A 15,114-nucleotide genomic window follows, 5' to 3' on the forward strand; every position below is an offset into this window, starting at 1 on the left:
CTCTTTCTTTTTCTTTTCTTTTCTTTTGCCCAAGACTAGGACTGGACCGCTTTTGCTCATTGGCCCATGCTCTATCACCTGAGCTACAACTCCAACCCTGCAATCAGGATACTTTATAGTTGGTATCCTCAGAAAGTTATAATTTCTTACTGTGAGTATGTAGTTTTTTGCTATGATGTTATATTTCAACCATTTCTCCTTCAGTGTCCAAACAGCTCCTCTTTCCGCTACAAAGCCATCTACCTAGCTGCTTGAGCACAAAAGTCATCAAGTTTTCCTTTAACCCCTCTGCAATCCTTACCCTAGCCCTGTCCACTTACCTCCTTAATAGCTTTCTGACCTGGGCAGCCTCTCCTTGAGGACCAGACTAAGATGCTGCAACAACTTTTAAAGTGTTCAACTTAGGGTAGAGTTGAATTCCCAAGGCTGAGGAATGAAAGGGTGCTGAGGTGTCAGGGCCAGTCCGACATCTATTTCCATGTAACACCCTTGATGGGATGGGCCTTGAGGCTGGAGAAGCCTGATGCTAGCCAAGGTTGCCATTCAGAAGCACATGCTGGCCCTAAGTACCTCTGGCAGATGTGCATTAGGAGCAAAAGAAGAGGCTAACATTGAGGGGGAAAATGTTAAACAACAAAAAAAATCACGTTTTCTTTTTTAGCCATGTTATCGATCTGCAAGTCCTTGTTTGTTCTTTTTTTATGGATCTGAGTTTCCATCTGATGTCATTTGTTTTTGTCTGAAATTACCTTTAACATTTCTTTCAGTACAGATATGTGGTGGTTGATTTTGTTTTTCAGCTTTACTTTGTCAGAAAAGTTTTTCACCTTAACATTTTCCTCCTCCTCCTCCTCCTCCTCCTCCTCCTCCTCCTCCTCCTCCTCCTCTTTTTCTTCTTCTTCTCCTCCTCCTCCTCCTCCTCCTCCTCCTCTCCTTTTCCTTTTCTTCCTTCTTCTTCTTCTTCTTCTTCTTCTTCTTCTTCTTCTTCTTCTTCTTCTTCTTCTCCTTCTTCTTCTTCTTCTTCTTCTTCTTCTTCTTCTTCTTCTTCTTCTTCTCCTTCTCCTTCTCCTTCTCCTTCTCCTTCTCCTTCTCCTTCTCCTTCTCCTTCTTCTCCTTCTCCTCCTCCTCCTCCTCCTCCTCCTCCTCCTCCTCCTCCTCCTCCTCCTCCTCCTCCTCCTCCTCCTCCTCCTCCTCCTCCTCTTCCTCTTCCTCCTCCTCCTCCTCCTCCTCCTCCTCTTTCTTCAATGCTAGGGATCTGACAGACTTGCAGAACTCTACCATTGAGCAGCATTCCCTGCCTGTTTTCACTTTTGCATAGTATTTTCAGCAGGCAGAGAGTGCTTGATTAATAGATTTTTGTTTGTTTCTTTTATCATTTAACCATCTTGCTCCACTGTCCCCTGCCTTCTACAGGTTATCATAGGAAGTCTTGTGTTATTCTCATATTTGTTCCTCTTCATGTTTTTGTTTTGTTTTGTTTTTTTCTGATTGCATTTCTGATTTTCTCTTTAGGATTATCTCTTACTTTTTTCCTCTGTATGTGCTCATCCTTCTTCCTTCCATACCCATGTTCCTCCTTTGCCCCTCTCCCCCAAATAGCATTTGTTTTGATAAACAGTACTTTAGCTGTTCAGAGGAGTTACACATTTGGATTTTCTTCCCTAATTATGCCCACTTTTAGTCAGTTTGTTTGTGTAAATGTATTGATTCCTGTATATGTTATCATGCCTAGTTGCATTTTAGAATTAGCTTCCACAGATGAGAGAAATTATGTGCTGTGATTAGAGAAAATATGCCTTTTGTCTCTCTGAGCCTGGCTTACTTCACATAACATGATTTATTCTAGGTTCATCCATTTCCTTGCAAATGACATAACTATTCTTTCTAATGGATGAGTAAAATTCTGTTGTGTATATGTAGCACATTTTCTGTTGTAGGGCATTTGGGCCGTTTCTATAACTTGGCTATTGTGGATAGTGCAATAATGAACATGGTTACAGTTTTGAAAGCAAGTTTATTATGATATACTTTGAAATTTTCCTGTGTCTGCATTTGATATATTCAGTCTTTCTTTGGCATAAGAAATGTATTTACAAGGGAAGTCTTAAGATCTTTGTCTCCATGTTAAAAATCATTCTATCACTAAGCTCAGGCCCCTTGTTTACTAATTCTATCAGGGCTTGTTTTCATTACTATGTTTTTTTTTCTCCTGATTATTAGTCATATTTTCCTATTTCTGTGCATATTTGCTAATTGTTTTAGTTTGCTGTGTGGTTTGGGGGATAGAACCTAGGCCTTGTTCATGTAAGGCAAACACTCCATCACTGAGCCAGGGTCCCCAGAATACACGCCTTCCTATTGGTGTGTGTGGGTGTGTGTGTGTGTGTGTGTGCACACGTGCAAGTGCCAGTACTGGGGCTTGAATTCAAGACCTCACACTTTTGCTTGCCTTTTTTGCTCAAGGTTAGTGTTTTTATCATTTGAGTCATTCTTCCACTCCAGCTTTCTTACTAGCTAATTGGTAAGAATCATTCAGACTTTTTTTTTTGCCTGGGCTGATTCTGAACTGTGATCGTCAGATTTCAGCCGCTTGAATAATTGGGATTGCAGACTGACTTTGCCTATTGTCTAAAATGCATTCATTTAAAGTGTGTTAAGCATTGTTCAGACATATTAAGCTCTTGCAGAAATCTGGTTCTTTTGTGGCTTATTTTAAATTTTGTTAGAGTACATTTAGATCACCTGTTAGTCTATAGTTTTTTTTTTAGCTACTGAAGGGTATATCAACCCTTCATGTACCACAAAATTTCTTACTCCAACTGGTGAGAACTAGAACTATTTCTGGCTCATATGATCTTAAAGAATTGTGTGGCCCGTAGCTTTTTCCTCACACACCCACAGAATAGCATTTGGCCACAGGCCATTTCAAACTTCTGGTGTTTCATTTCTTTGCTGCTCTCTTATCTCCAATACCCTTTCTCACAATTCTAGATGCCTCAGCCTCCTGGAACTTCAAGTTCTATCTCTTCAATCCAAAGGGACTGACACACATTGAACTGCAGTTAGAAGACTAACTCCAGTTAAGCAAGAAACTGGGGCAATCACAGGTATCTGAGAACTTTCCTCTCCTCCTCTTAGGGTTCAAAGTCCTGACTGTCTACTAGACAATGGCCTAACCATTTATTTCTATATATTTGCTGGATTTTCTAGTGATGAGAGAACAATTTCCATAATGATAATCTTTTGTGGGTAGACACAGAAGTTCTCTATACTGTGTTTTTATATTTTCTTATCTAGAACCCCAGACATTGACCATATTTATGGGAATTCTTGGCTAAGGATTTCTACACCATGTGGTGTAGAGCCCACATTACTTGCCCAACTAACTTGAGATCCATTAATTTTCCCCTAGAACCACCTCCAAGCAGATGGCAAGCTTTTATACAGCCTTTCTGTGTCAGTTGGTAATATTTTTCTAAGTCCATTTTTAAAAACTAGCTGCCCTCTGCACATCCCGCTTTGTAGAGGGATTTTGGTACCAGCTTTACATCTTGAGCAATCTGAGTCCATGTTTCTTGTCCTGGTGGGAATATTAAAACTCAGTTCCTGACCCTTCAGTTTATATCATTGTATTAGGTAGTTGGAATATTCTAGATAATTAAGTTGATAAACAGCTCTGGCTTGAGATTCTAATTTAATATTGACGTTAACATTGACACTAAATGTTTGGTTGTGCTGATGTATGCCTATAAGTCCAGCACTTGGGAGGCTGAGACAAGAGGATCATGAATTCAAGAACAGCCCGGGCTCTATAAGAAGACCTTATCCTTAAGAAACAAAACAAGGGGCTGGGAAGGTGGCTCAGTGGTAGAGGGCTTGTCTTGAATGCATGAGGCCCTGGGTTCAATTCCTCAGCACCACATAAGCAAAAAGAAAAAAGCCGGAAGTGGCACTGTGACTCAAGTGTTAGAGCTCTATCCTTGAGCTGAAGAGCTGAGGGATAGCACCCAGGCCCAGAGTTCAGGCCCCAGGACCGGACCCCAAAAAAAAAAAAAGATTAAAGAAAGAAAACAAAACCCCAAAAAACAAAGACACAAAAATGTTTGTGATTTTTACATTCGTCTAAGTTTATACACATGAGACTATTTAAGAGACTCCTAACATTTCCATATTTATATTTAATTTAGTCGATAGTTATTTAAATCATTGGGAAGTTTTAAAGTCAAAACTAGTTCATATAAGTAATACATTAATATAATTAACTAAAATCAGCTCTAAAATTAGTTTTTTCAATGACTTGGTTTCTAAATAGAAAAATAAAATCATGAAGCTGAACTTAAAGGACTTGGAAAACTTGTGTTTTAAAATTTGTGTCTAATATATTTATTTTATAAAAGTGAAACCTTACTACCATGTTCCAATATGATCACATTTAGTAGTGCACAGATATACAAATGCTTGTGTGCTAAAAAGCACCTTTGGCATCACTTAAATCAATGGCTCTAATTCCAGTTATAGTTTTCCATTTCATAAGAGCTGCTTTTTACCTAAGCTACCATGATGTAGCTAATTGAGTCTGGTAATTATAAAGGCTGAAATTATTCTTAGAAGCATTTGATTGAGAAATGTTATCATGTAGCAACTCTGAATAGGAACACCATTTCTTTTAACACTGTGGCCCATTAAGTCTTTCTGCTGATGTCAGGGATCTTCGTAAGAACATACTCAGCTTCATATGCTTTCCCACAATTTTAGAATTTACAATATACCATTTCAGATTTTGTTTGCACATAATTCCACATCCTTCTTGCTTTTTCCCTATTCTTCATTTTGGTAGGTGGAACTGTAGGATAGGGTGTCAGATTCTGCTCTCATACATGGTTCTCCTGACATTGAGAACTCAGCTGCTGGTGGTACATGGCATGTGCTATTGTTGCTTTTATTTTATTTTATTTAAAACAAAGCAGCAAACACTTTTAGGGGCCTGCACAATCTCTTGGTATGGGAGACCTGCCACTACTTGATTCTTTTCTCCAGTTGCCACTGCTTCCACTCAGTGACCCCTGTTTTTCAGATCTCCTTGTACAGACATGGCAATGTTGTGGAGAGAAGGGAAATTTCAGAGTGATTCTGGCCAGTCACTTTCCCCAGGCTTCATCTGACCTCTCAGAAAACTCATTTACTTGCTGTATTAGTTTTTCTTGTTGCTGTTCCTGTGATGAAATACTTGAAGCTAGACAACTATAAAGAAGAGAAGCTTTTAGGAGCACAGTTTAGAGGTTGAAATTCCAAGATCTTGCAGCCCCCCATTAATTTGATTTTGGTGAGGAAAGCATCATAATGGGAGCTCATGTGGGAACCAGAGATCACTTGGCCAGATAGGAAGTTGGGGAGTAATTCTGGGTTCAGGCAACAGCCTGCTGCCCTGAGAACTAACTTCAGATCCAATGAGAATGACTGTAATTGCTTCTGAGGGCAATGTGTCCTTGATCATGACATGGACTTCCCACAAAGCCTCACATCTTAAAGATTCTACCACCTCTCATCATGCCACACCAAAGATCAAGTTTCCAACACAAAAACTTTTCAGTTCTCACTCAGATCAGATCCAACTCAGAGCATATGTCATAGCCAAGAATAAGAACACCACACCCTGTACCTGCCTGACATTCTTGTGTCATGGCAGTCTGTCACCTGACTCAGTTAGTCAGGTGAATGGGTTACAGTTTGATTAAAGGCAATGAAAGGAGAAGATGCTTGGAAGACCTCCCAACTGTCTGATCTGTTCCCCACTGCTAGTTTGAATCCCCCAAATTCATGTGCTGGAAACCTGATCTCCAAAGCAGCAGTGTTGAGAAGTAGGTCATTTAGGAGGTAATCAGGTCTGTATTTGTGGTGTATTGTGGAATGGTTTCAGGAGCTTGGAGTGGGTTCCTGACGAAAGGGTGGGTACATTCCCTTTATGTGAGTTCACGCTTCTCCTTCTCCTTCTTCCATGGGATGATGCAGCAAGAAGGTCCTGTCCTGATGCTGTCCTCTTATTCTTGGACTTCATAGAACTCTCCAGAACTATAGGAAATTAATCTCTTTTTGTTGTAAATTATCCTCTCAGCAACAGTAACACAATACAGACTCAGATATTTGGCCTTAGTGTGTATGTGGGGGTCTACATATATTTGTGTGTGTGCATGTGCACAAATGCTGTTGGGGGTGGTGATCCCAAAGCAACTACTGCTGGAGGTTGTGTCCTGGAAAGCCTGGAAGGGTCCTCTGAACTTAGACAGAGGATACCTCCATGCCCTTTGTTCTTAGCTGTGGGCCCTTAGTTGCCATCTTATCACCCTTAACTGACCTTGGATATCTTAACTAAGAGATTGGCTTAGCTATGTGGGGAAAAAAAAACAATCAAGAGTGATTTCAGACCTCTGGACCTCAGAACTGTCTTTGATTCTGTTTGGGGGATACTGTCTTAACCAAAAGGATGTACATGGTAAGTCATGCTTTAGCAGTGGCAAGCAAGGGACAGCTGTGTCTACTCACAGCAAGGCAGCGAGAATGAGAGAAACACAGGGGGAGGCAGAGGACAGGTGGGAGACTGTTTATTCATAGTGAAGAGGCAGGCACCAGATCACGAGGCTGCCAGGAGACACGCACACCACTGTTGTAAAAGCATATCACACTTATGGACATCACAGCTGCCTCGATTTAGTAGAATGCACAACTGTAACCACCGTCCTGGAGAACTTGCTGGAAAAAAACCCCATTCAGTTCAAACTCTGTCCCACAGCACATTCCTCTGCCCTCTGGCACATCTCTCCAACATGATTTGGCTCTTTTCCTTGAAATCATTTCCTACTGTTTCTACTATTAGTATTTTCTCAACACATAAGTTGTAGATAAAGAAAAACTATGAACATCTTACTAGCTGGTGCTTTAAAAATAGGAATATTTTCCTTCAAGCCAGCACAAAATAGAAAGGAGAACTCAATCACAATTTCCTTATCTTCAGCCTCAACCATTCACACAGAACAGCTCAAGTGGTGCTGGTGGCTCAGCCTGGCTCTCCTAACACCTGCCCAGTCTCCATTCACTTAAGACTTCATGTTCCCTTTCTGGGGCTCGGCTGCGGCCTTCCTGGCCTCCTCCTCCGGGATGAACACACTGACAGTGAAGTCGCTGGTCTCCGAGCCATACTTATTCTTCACCACCAGTCCGTACTTGCCCGAGTCAGCAGTGCTCACGCCTGAGATGGTGAAGAACGCTGTCTTCCCAGACTCGAACCTGAGGTTGCAGTGGTCATCTGAGACCAGTGGCTTCTCATTCTTTAGCCAGGACACCTCTGGGGCAGGGTCTCCCCACACGGTGCATGTGAGATTGAGAGCCTGCAAGACAGGATTTATAGAGGGAGAGCTCTAAATCAGACACAATAATCTGACTTCACTAGTCTTGCTGGTTGGCTGAAATGGTGACCTTTTGAGAAGGTATATATAAACCTCCCTGATCTGGGCTTAAGGTAGTTCCTTGTCTGTACCTATGAGAAGTACACTTCAAAGTAATATGCGAGGAGATTTCTTAGGGCCAGGGCTTTGAGTGTTTAGAATGCCTGTCATCAAAACACATGCAGGAATTCTGTTTGCAGGCCTTCTTCATAAACAGAGATGCTTTTGGCTCAGTGTGGGCTCTGGGCTGCCTCAATGAAGAAGTCTCCTCATTGGCATAATCACCACCTGTTCACTTTGCATCTCATTTGTATCACAGAGCCCAGCAATGGAATGGAACAGCTGCTCCAGAACATGTAACTAATTTTCATCCTTTGCATTTTACTTGGCTCCTAGAACCCCATCCAAGCTGTACAGTTGCAGTCAGGCTCTGCCAAACATATATGAAATGAAAGAGCTCTGTCTGTGCTGAAGTCCACTGACTCTAGAAATATTTATAATTAGGCTATGGATTTACTTTGTCTTACTTTTTTAAATTGAAAACAAGTAACTATAAATTCTCATGCAGTTGTAAGAAGTAATAGCAACCCTATGTATCTCGTATCCACCTTACCCCAATTTTACAAAACAATCATTCACCATCCTAACCAGCACATGGACACAGATACAGATTTCCAAGCGGGGTTTGGCCTTTTTTCTGGGTTACTTTGCTCCTAATTTCTGGCAATCACTGATCTGTTTTCCATTTAAAAAATTTTAGTCATTTCAAAAAGTTATACCAATAGAGTCTTCAATATGTAACCCAGAATTGCCTTTTGTTCTCAGGTTCCATGCAGATCCACCCACACTGTTTATTATATCCATAGTCTGGTCCTTTTTGTTGCTGAGTAGTATGACTATGCCATGGTTGGGACATATTTGCTTCGATGTTTCAAGTTTGCGTCGTTATAAATAAAGTTGCTATAAACATTTTCACATCTTGTGCGAATATAAGTTTTTATTTCTCTAGGATAAATGCCTGGTCGTGCAATTGCTGGGTGGAATGGTAAATGGTTGATTCATATTTTCCTCCAGAAATTCCCAAATTGTTTTTCTAAGAAGCTATATAATTTTGGTTTATCTTTCCATCAACCATGTACAAGTGATTCAGTTTCTCCATCCCCTCCACACTTGAAACAAACCCAGGGCTTTGCATATGCTAAGGAAATACTCTACCACTGAGCTACATCCCCAGCCCTCATTTCTCTACATCTTTTCCAGGATTTGTTGTTGTAGCCTTGTGTTGTTGTGCTCCATTTCTTTTATTATAACAATTCTGGTAGCTGTGACATGATATTGCATCATGGTTTTTCACTCCCCTAATAGTTAATTATATTAAATTTATGACACATGTTAAATTCTATTCTTGTGTTTGCTTCTTACTAATATTCAGAAGTTAAAAGGAAATAACTAGACACCTAAGACAAGGAAAGGTGTAGCATCTCCTGTAATCACTTGTTACCTACTTTGTAGGGATAAAACTGGATAAACTGAAATATCTGTTTTCATCCTATTGTGAATTGGCATTTCTTTTCCTTTAGGATTGGGGCTATTGAAGTTTGGACTCGTGCCCTGTGCTTTCACTTGATTTTTCATTCAAGTATGACACTCTACCACTTGAACCACAGCTCTACTTCTGGCATTTTAGTGGTGAACTGAATATGAGATTCTCATGGACTTTCCTGTCCAGGCTGGCTTTGAACACAGATCCTCAGATCTCAGCTTCCTGAGTATCTAGGATTGCAGATGTGAGCCACCCAGCTCTGACTGTGTTTGTAACCCTGTGTTTGGTAAGGAAGCCCTGGAATAAGATGGATGGTGGGGCATATTATCAGGTGTTGGGACGTGTTCCAGAGTGTAGAAGCTGTAGAGGAATATTCCTTACTCACCTTGCCCTCCTGGATGGTGACCACATCAGGCAGCCCGCCCAACACCCGGGCACGATCTGCAGATACAAACATTCTTAGTTAATCTCTGCAATGACGAGGGCCAGCAATCATGCTCACAAGACCATCCCAAGGTATGAATTTCCCAATTTAGATTTTCATCTCCTGACAGTCATTTCATACTGTTTTCAATATGCCAAATCAGAAAATGATCTGGTTATGCTGGACTTTAATCCTTCTATGCCCACATATTGTGTATGTGTGCAGGACCCGTAGCTGTACTTAAATTACCACCTTGGGATTGCATAGTCACGTGAAAGCCTGCTCTACAATTTTCACGGCTATTTTCAGCCCTGTCCTTTCTGCAGCTGAGAGGGGCTCAGCTGATAACAGCAGGATATATCTCAATGGATAGCTTCTAAGCTGGGTGTGACCCCTTTCTGGGTTTCCTTATGGCAAACACTGGCTCCATAATAGGAAGGCTGTATGCTGGGTGTTCTGGAGGCTTGTGCAGATAAAGCCTTTCCCAGAGAGCATCCATATTTTTTCTCCTACTAGTTCTTGGCAGTGCTGTGCAGGCCATGGCTCTGACTGTGGATAAAGGCTTCCAGATGAGAGGATAAGGTACAGGATGGGTGCTGAAATCTTAGATTGCTTCCTCAGTCAAGCCACGTGTTCTGGGTGCAGCTGCCTGAGCTCCTGGGGAAGGCACCTTTCTGAGGTACTCTCCACACAACTTCCTCTTTACCACTAACATAGCCACCAGCCTTGCATTTTTAGGCCTACCTCATGACTTTTGATGTTCGTTTCTACAAATCCCTTCTCCACCGAGTCTGGTTAAAGCTTTGAGTGAGATGACTTCATTCTCCTGGGGGCTCCATTACACCACTGGCTCATCCCTGGTTCTCTGTGTGACTTGCTGTGTGATATTAGAGCAGTCACTTGCTGGGTGGGCTATAGACTCCTGGTTGTAGAATGTACAGGGCTATATTTGTCTTAGACCTGTGACATTACATTTGCAAACCTGCACCACAGTGTCTGTGGGATTTGCCAGGGCAGCCCGAGAGGCAGTGGGGAAGGGGAGACAGAGATAAGAGCTGGGGCCTCATCTCAACATTAACAGAAGTAAGTTGCTCAGCATTACCTACTTTGTACATTGACTCCATTGGGAAGACTCTATTTGAAGTAACTGTTGTATGGCTTGTAAGAGTATGAAATCTCAGGTCTCCTCTGGTTCTAATGACCTAGAGGGTCAGATTTCTTGTTCTCAGAGGAGTTCAAGCACCAGGAGAGGCAGGAAACTGCTCACGGGTGTGGGCTTTGCTCAGTGTGTCTTTGGTGGGTGGGGGGCATCCTGCCTACCAGACAAGAAAGGAAGCCCCTCCTGCTCTGGCCCTCCTTGGCCATGCTTCCATACCCAAATGTGTCTCACACATGCAGGGCCTGGCCAGGAAAGGAAAGGGAAGAGGTGGAGGCCAATATAGGGAAGGCTTCAAATTCCTACTTTGGAGGACCTGGAGCAACTGTGGAAGAGGAAGATCATTTTCCTCCTACTCCTCTACTTCTCCTGGTCCTCTTCCCCATCCTCACTTAAGCTCAGGATTCCCTTGACCATATCAACCCTGGGCCATTTTCCAATTCCATCTCCTACACTGAAGAAGCCCAGTTAGTATGGTGGGTGAGTCAGAGACTCCTGGGGTCCTTACAGGGCAATAGGAGTTCTGAAAGTATGTATGCATGAGACCAAGCTGACAGATGTGTAGCAGACTCTTGTTTCTGAGCCTGCAAGACTGGCCAGGTGGGTGTGTTCTAAGAAAGGAATTCCTAGTCCCAGGGATTCTCAGGAAAATGCACAGTGCTGATTGGGAACAAGCTACATGGCTGCCTAACTGATGTCAGAGTGACAAATGTTTCTTAATGTTTCTTTTCTTTCAGGAATACACTTTTATCTGACACATTATGTCTTCACGTCACTATCAATCTATTGTGTGATTTGCAAGTAAGAGCTTTTCTCAGGCTCTCTGGGCAGCTGAAGTAGGAGCTTAGTGACATTCTGACCATGTAACCTGAGACCTTCTTTCCACAGACATTCTTGAAAGACTAAAATGAAAACATATGTACACCACCTAAGATTTCAAAAAGAAAAGAAATGAGAAAGAAAGAACCCCCTTTCATGTTCCTCCATCTGTAATTACAACAGCCAAGCAAAATTCTATGTTGAATTTGCATCAGAGTGTGTGAATGAAGGTGGCTTTACTTACTTTTCTCGGCAATGGCAGCTTGTCTGTGGATGAGAGAGACAAACAAACACACAAAGAAGAGTTTTGTTTTAGAGTTACTTCCAAGTAGCTGACCTTGGCTGCATTTCACTGCTGCTGAGACACTTGGCAACTCAACATAACAGCTGTAAGCGGGGCTTTTCCTGAACTTGCTGAGACAAAAGACTCTTTCTAGCTAACACTTAGGTGGGTCAGCAGCACACCAGCTTCCGGGGATATTATTGCACAGAATGGATGCTGGACAGGAAGGGAACTTACTTTAACCTCTGGAATTCGGCAAATGCTTCATCAAATGCTTTAAGAAAAAGAAGAAGAAAAAATTAAGCCTGTTTCCCCTTTTCAGAATTAGTGTGTGTTAATTATACAACGTGATGACTTTCATTGTGATATTTCTGTATTTGTGTGTATAATAAACTTTGATCATATTAATCCCTCTCATTATTATTATTATTATTATTATTGTTATTATTATTATTATTATTATTATTATTATGTCATTGTACAAAGAGGTTTCAATTCCATAAATCAGGTTATAAGTTCAATGCATCTTGATGAATGTGACCTTTTCCATCTTTCTCCCCCATCTCTCCCCAGTCCATCCTCCTCCCCGTCCCTTACAAGTATCTTGCTTGTAATTTTTATTTAATGAGCTTCATTATACCTTTTACATACATGCACATACTGATGCTCCTACTGATAAAGTACTGGGACTAAAATATTCACTAGTCCATGCCATTGTAATCAGTCCAGACCTAACCATGGCAACTTAGAATAAGGCTGCCTGTGTGTCCACTCTGTATATAAATCAGTATACCCAACAAAACCAGCAAATTCTTTCTAGGCAGAAGATATAAAATAAAAAATTTTAGAAGCTTTCATCTCAGTGAGAGACCTTCAACCCTTTAAGCAGAAAGGCAATGATTTTAGCTCAGCTCCATCCAAGGGACAAAAATAGAAACAAAGGGCTGCTTCAAGTAAAAGTGGTTGTCTACTAAGCTTCCTGAGCATCAAAAAGCTTTCTTTTATTAAATTATCCCAATGTCATAAGTTGCTAGCTAGCTAGACAGTTTAAGTGTCTTTATGTTAGGGTTTCTGGTCTGAGTCTTTAAGCAAAATAAGTTACAGTCATCACAGTGTGTGCCAAAGCTCACTTAAAGCAATATTTCTTATGCTACCATGAATGGAGTTAAAAGACTGGGGAGAGAAGGCAACAAGAACTACAGTGTTCTAAAATAAAACTGCGTTTGCAGAGTCCGCCCTTTGATGAAAAACTTTAGGCAAAGAACAGCTTTGTTTTGAAATCTTCACCTCAGCTTTTCAGCTCTCTGTGGTTTAAGAATCACACTACCTTAAGTCTAGAGAATTCTTAAGATAATGTTAGTCTAGCACCAGCCATTTCATGGATGGAAAAAGTAAGTATAAAGTCAAGGTTCAAATTGCTAGACTGTACCTTTTCTCATGTGTAAAATGAGTGAAAGACTAGTTAGGCTTACCAGGCAGAAAGATAGGCCTTGTTCTGATCCCTACCAATACTTGGGGGTCTGGGAGGGTTGTGTGCTCAAGACTCTCTGTTTGGTGTCAGTCAATAGTCAGACAATCCACAGCATTTGGCTTAAGGGAGATTCTAGAGTATGGTAGCTACATATACTTTGATGAATCAGAGAATAGAATACTCTGTGTGTGTGTGTGTGTGTGTGTGTGTGTGTGTGACACACACACACACATACAGAGAGAGAGAGAGAGAGAGAGAGAGAGAGAGAGAGAGAGAAAGAGAGAGTGTGTTGTGGGGTTTGAACTCAGGGCCTAGGCACTGTCCCTAAGCTTCTTTGAGCTCAAGGCTAGGACTCTACCACTTAAGCCACAGCACCATTTCTAGCTTTTGAGTGGTTGATTGGAGATAAGAGTCTCATGGGGACTTTTCTCCCCAGGCTGGCTTCAAACCACAATCCTCAAATTTCAGCCTCCTGAGTAGCTAGGATTAAAGGTGTGAGCCACCAGTGCCCAGCAGAATACTTTATTTTTTAAGTTTTAAGTGTATCTACTCACACATTGCTTTCCCCTTTCCTATTTTGTTTTCCATAGTCAGATAAACTGCAGAGGAAACCTTCTATCAGGTATGTTTTCAAAGCGGGCTAAGCATAGGCCAGAAAGTCCACGTTCAATGTCAGGAGCAACCATTCCTATTCCTTCAATGCTCTCAGTGGTGCTTCACAAGCAAAATGGGTGTGGTGAGGAGAGGATTTGACACACGCATACAAGAAAGGGGTGGGGGGAGCTTCAATGCAGACTTGAAAAGTTGCTCTCGAAATCAAACTTTCAGCTCTCCGAGGATGAAAACCAGGAAGAGCTATGACACATTTAGGTTGTACTTGAATACACAGAGAAATGTGTATAGCTCATTTCTTTAGGAAGGAACAGCAGGAAGAATGTAATACCAGAAGGGAGAAAATGACAGTGTATCTTTGAAATCTGCTCTTTGGAAATCTTGACATTGGTATGCATCTGTCATTACTTTCTTCTCTTTACCCTACTTTTTTCTCTCCAGACCCTCTATTCCCTTAGCAGATGACAAGAAAACAGGTAACCATAAGGACACAGGCTGATCAACTTCCTTTTCTTCTCATCTGTATGTATTTGTCTCTGCTTCTTCCTACTCATTCTCTTCTAATTTTGCAGAGGCCTCCTACTCTTTTCCAGAGCTGACACTTGTCCCTCTACCCTTGGTAAGGCAGTCCTTCAAAGGAAACTGGTTCATTGGGCACTTTGCTCAGAGGAAAATTGCCATAAACAATTGCTTTTCACTGTCTGTTCTTACAGAAAAGATTGTGAGTCAATTTGCCTGGCTTTGTGAGCATCATCCTGGAAAATCTGTGCTTTCTTTCTACTTTTACCATCTCCACCTTCCTTTCCACTGATGGTCCACCCATTGGTGCTTTTTCCTATCACCTCGACTGATTAAACCTGCTTTATCAAAGTCATTGTGAATACAATATATGAAAGGCTATTGTTCTAGACTGGTGCCTGTACTAGGCCCCAACAGACCAGATAAAAGCAGAATGAAGCCATTAATACCATTTGCCACAATGCCACTTGCCACGTAATCAAGCTGAACTTAAAAACAGGGCAGTTAAAAAAAATGAGTCACAGTAACCAATCAGAATAGGTTTAGTCATCCAAAGATTGCTAAGGAATCTCCCTATGAGAACAGCTTGAAGAAATCTGATGTGAATTAACCTGATTTTTTTTCTTGCATGACATAGTTTCCTTGATCCTGCTCATGCTGCTTTACAAAATCCAAATGTTTTTCCATAGCCAAGGGAGTATCTTTCTGCTTTCTAAATGGGATGCTGCCTATTCACAATTCTCTAGTAAAATCAATTAGGCTCTGAAACTTAGTTTGTTGAACTTCTGCTCCTTAATATTACCAACATCATCATTCTTTTGATATCATCAAAGTACTGTTTTTTTTTC

The 15,114-nt window shown here is 41.4% G+C and overlaps 1 protein-coding gene across 1 annotated transcript in view; it reads right to left on the reverse strand.

Moving 5' to 3' along the window:
* Positions 1-6,582: 6,582 nt before the first annotated feature.
* The window catches only part of Myom1 (myomesin 1), a 131,081-nt gene continuing 122,549 nt past the window's right edge, over positions 6,583-15,114 (reverse strand). The window contains exons 34-37 of the mRNA XM_070029493.1: positions 11,902-11,938; positions 11,626-11,648; positions 9,368-9,423; positions 6,583-7,382 (exon numbers count right to left, since the gene is read on the reverse strand). Coding sequence (XP_069885594.1) covers positions 7,092-7,382; positions 9,368-9,423; positions 11,626-11,648; positions 11,902-11,938 — 407 coding nt within the window. The 3' untranslated portion in view covers positions 6,583-7,091. The remainder of the gene's footprint in view (positions 7,383-9,367; positions 9,424-11,625; positions 11,649-11,901; positions 11,939-15,114) is intronic.

Source organism: Dipodomys merriami, unplaced genomic scaffold (assembly GCF_024711535.1).
Source record: "Dipodomys merriami isolate MVZ:Mamm:240054 unplaced genomic scaffold, mDipMer1.0.p SCAF_2, whole genome shotgun sequence".
NCBI classification, from domain to species: Eukaryota; Metazoa; Chordata; class Mammalia; order Rodentia; family Heteromyidae; genus Dipodomys; species Dipodomys merriami.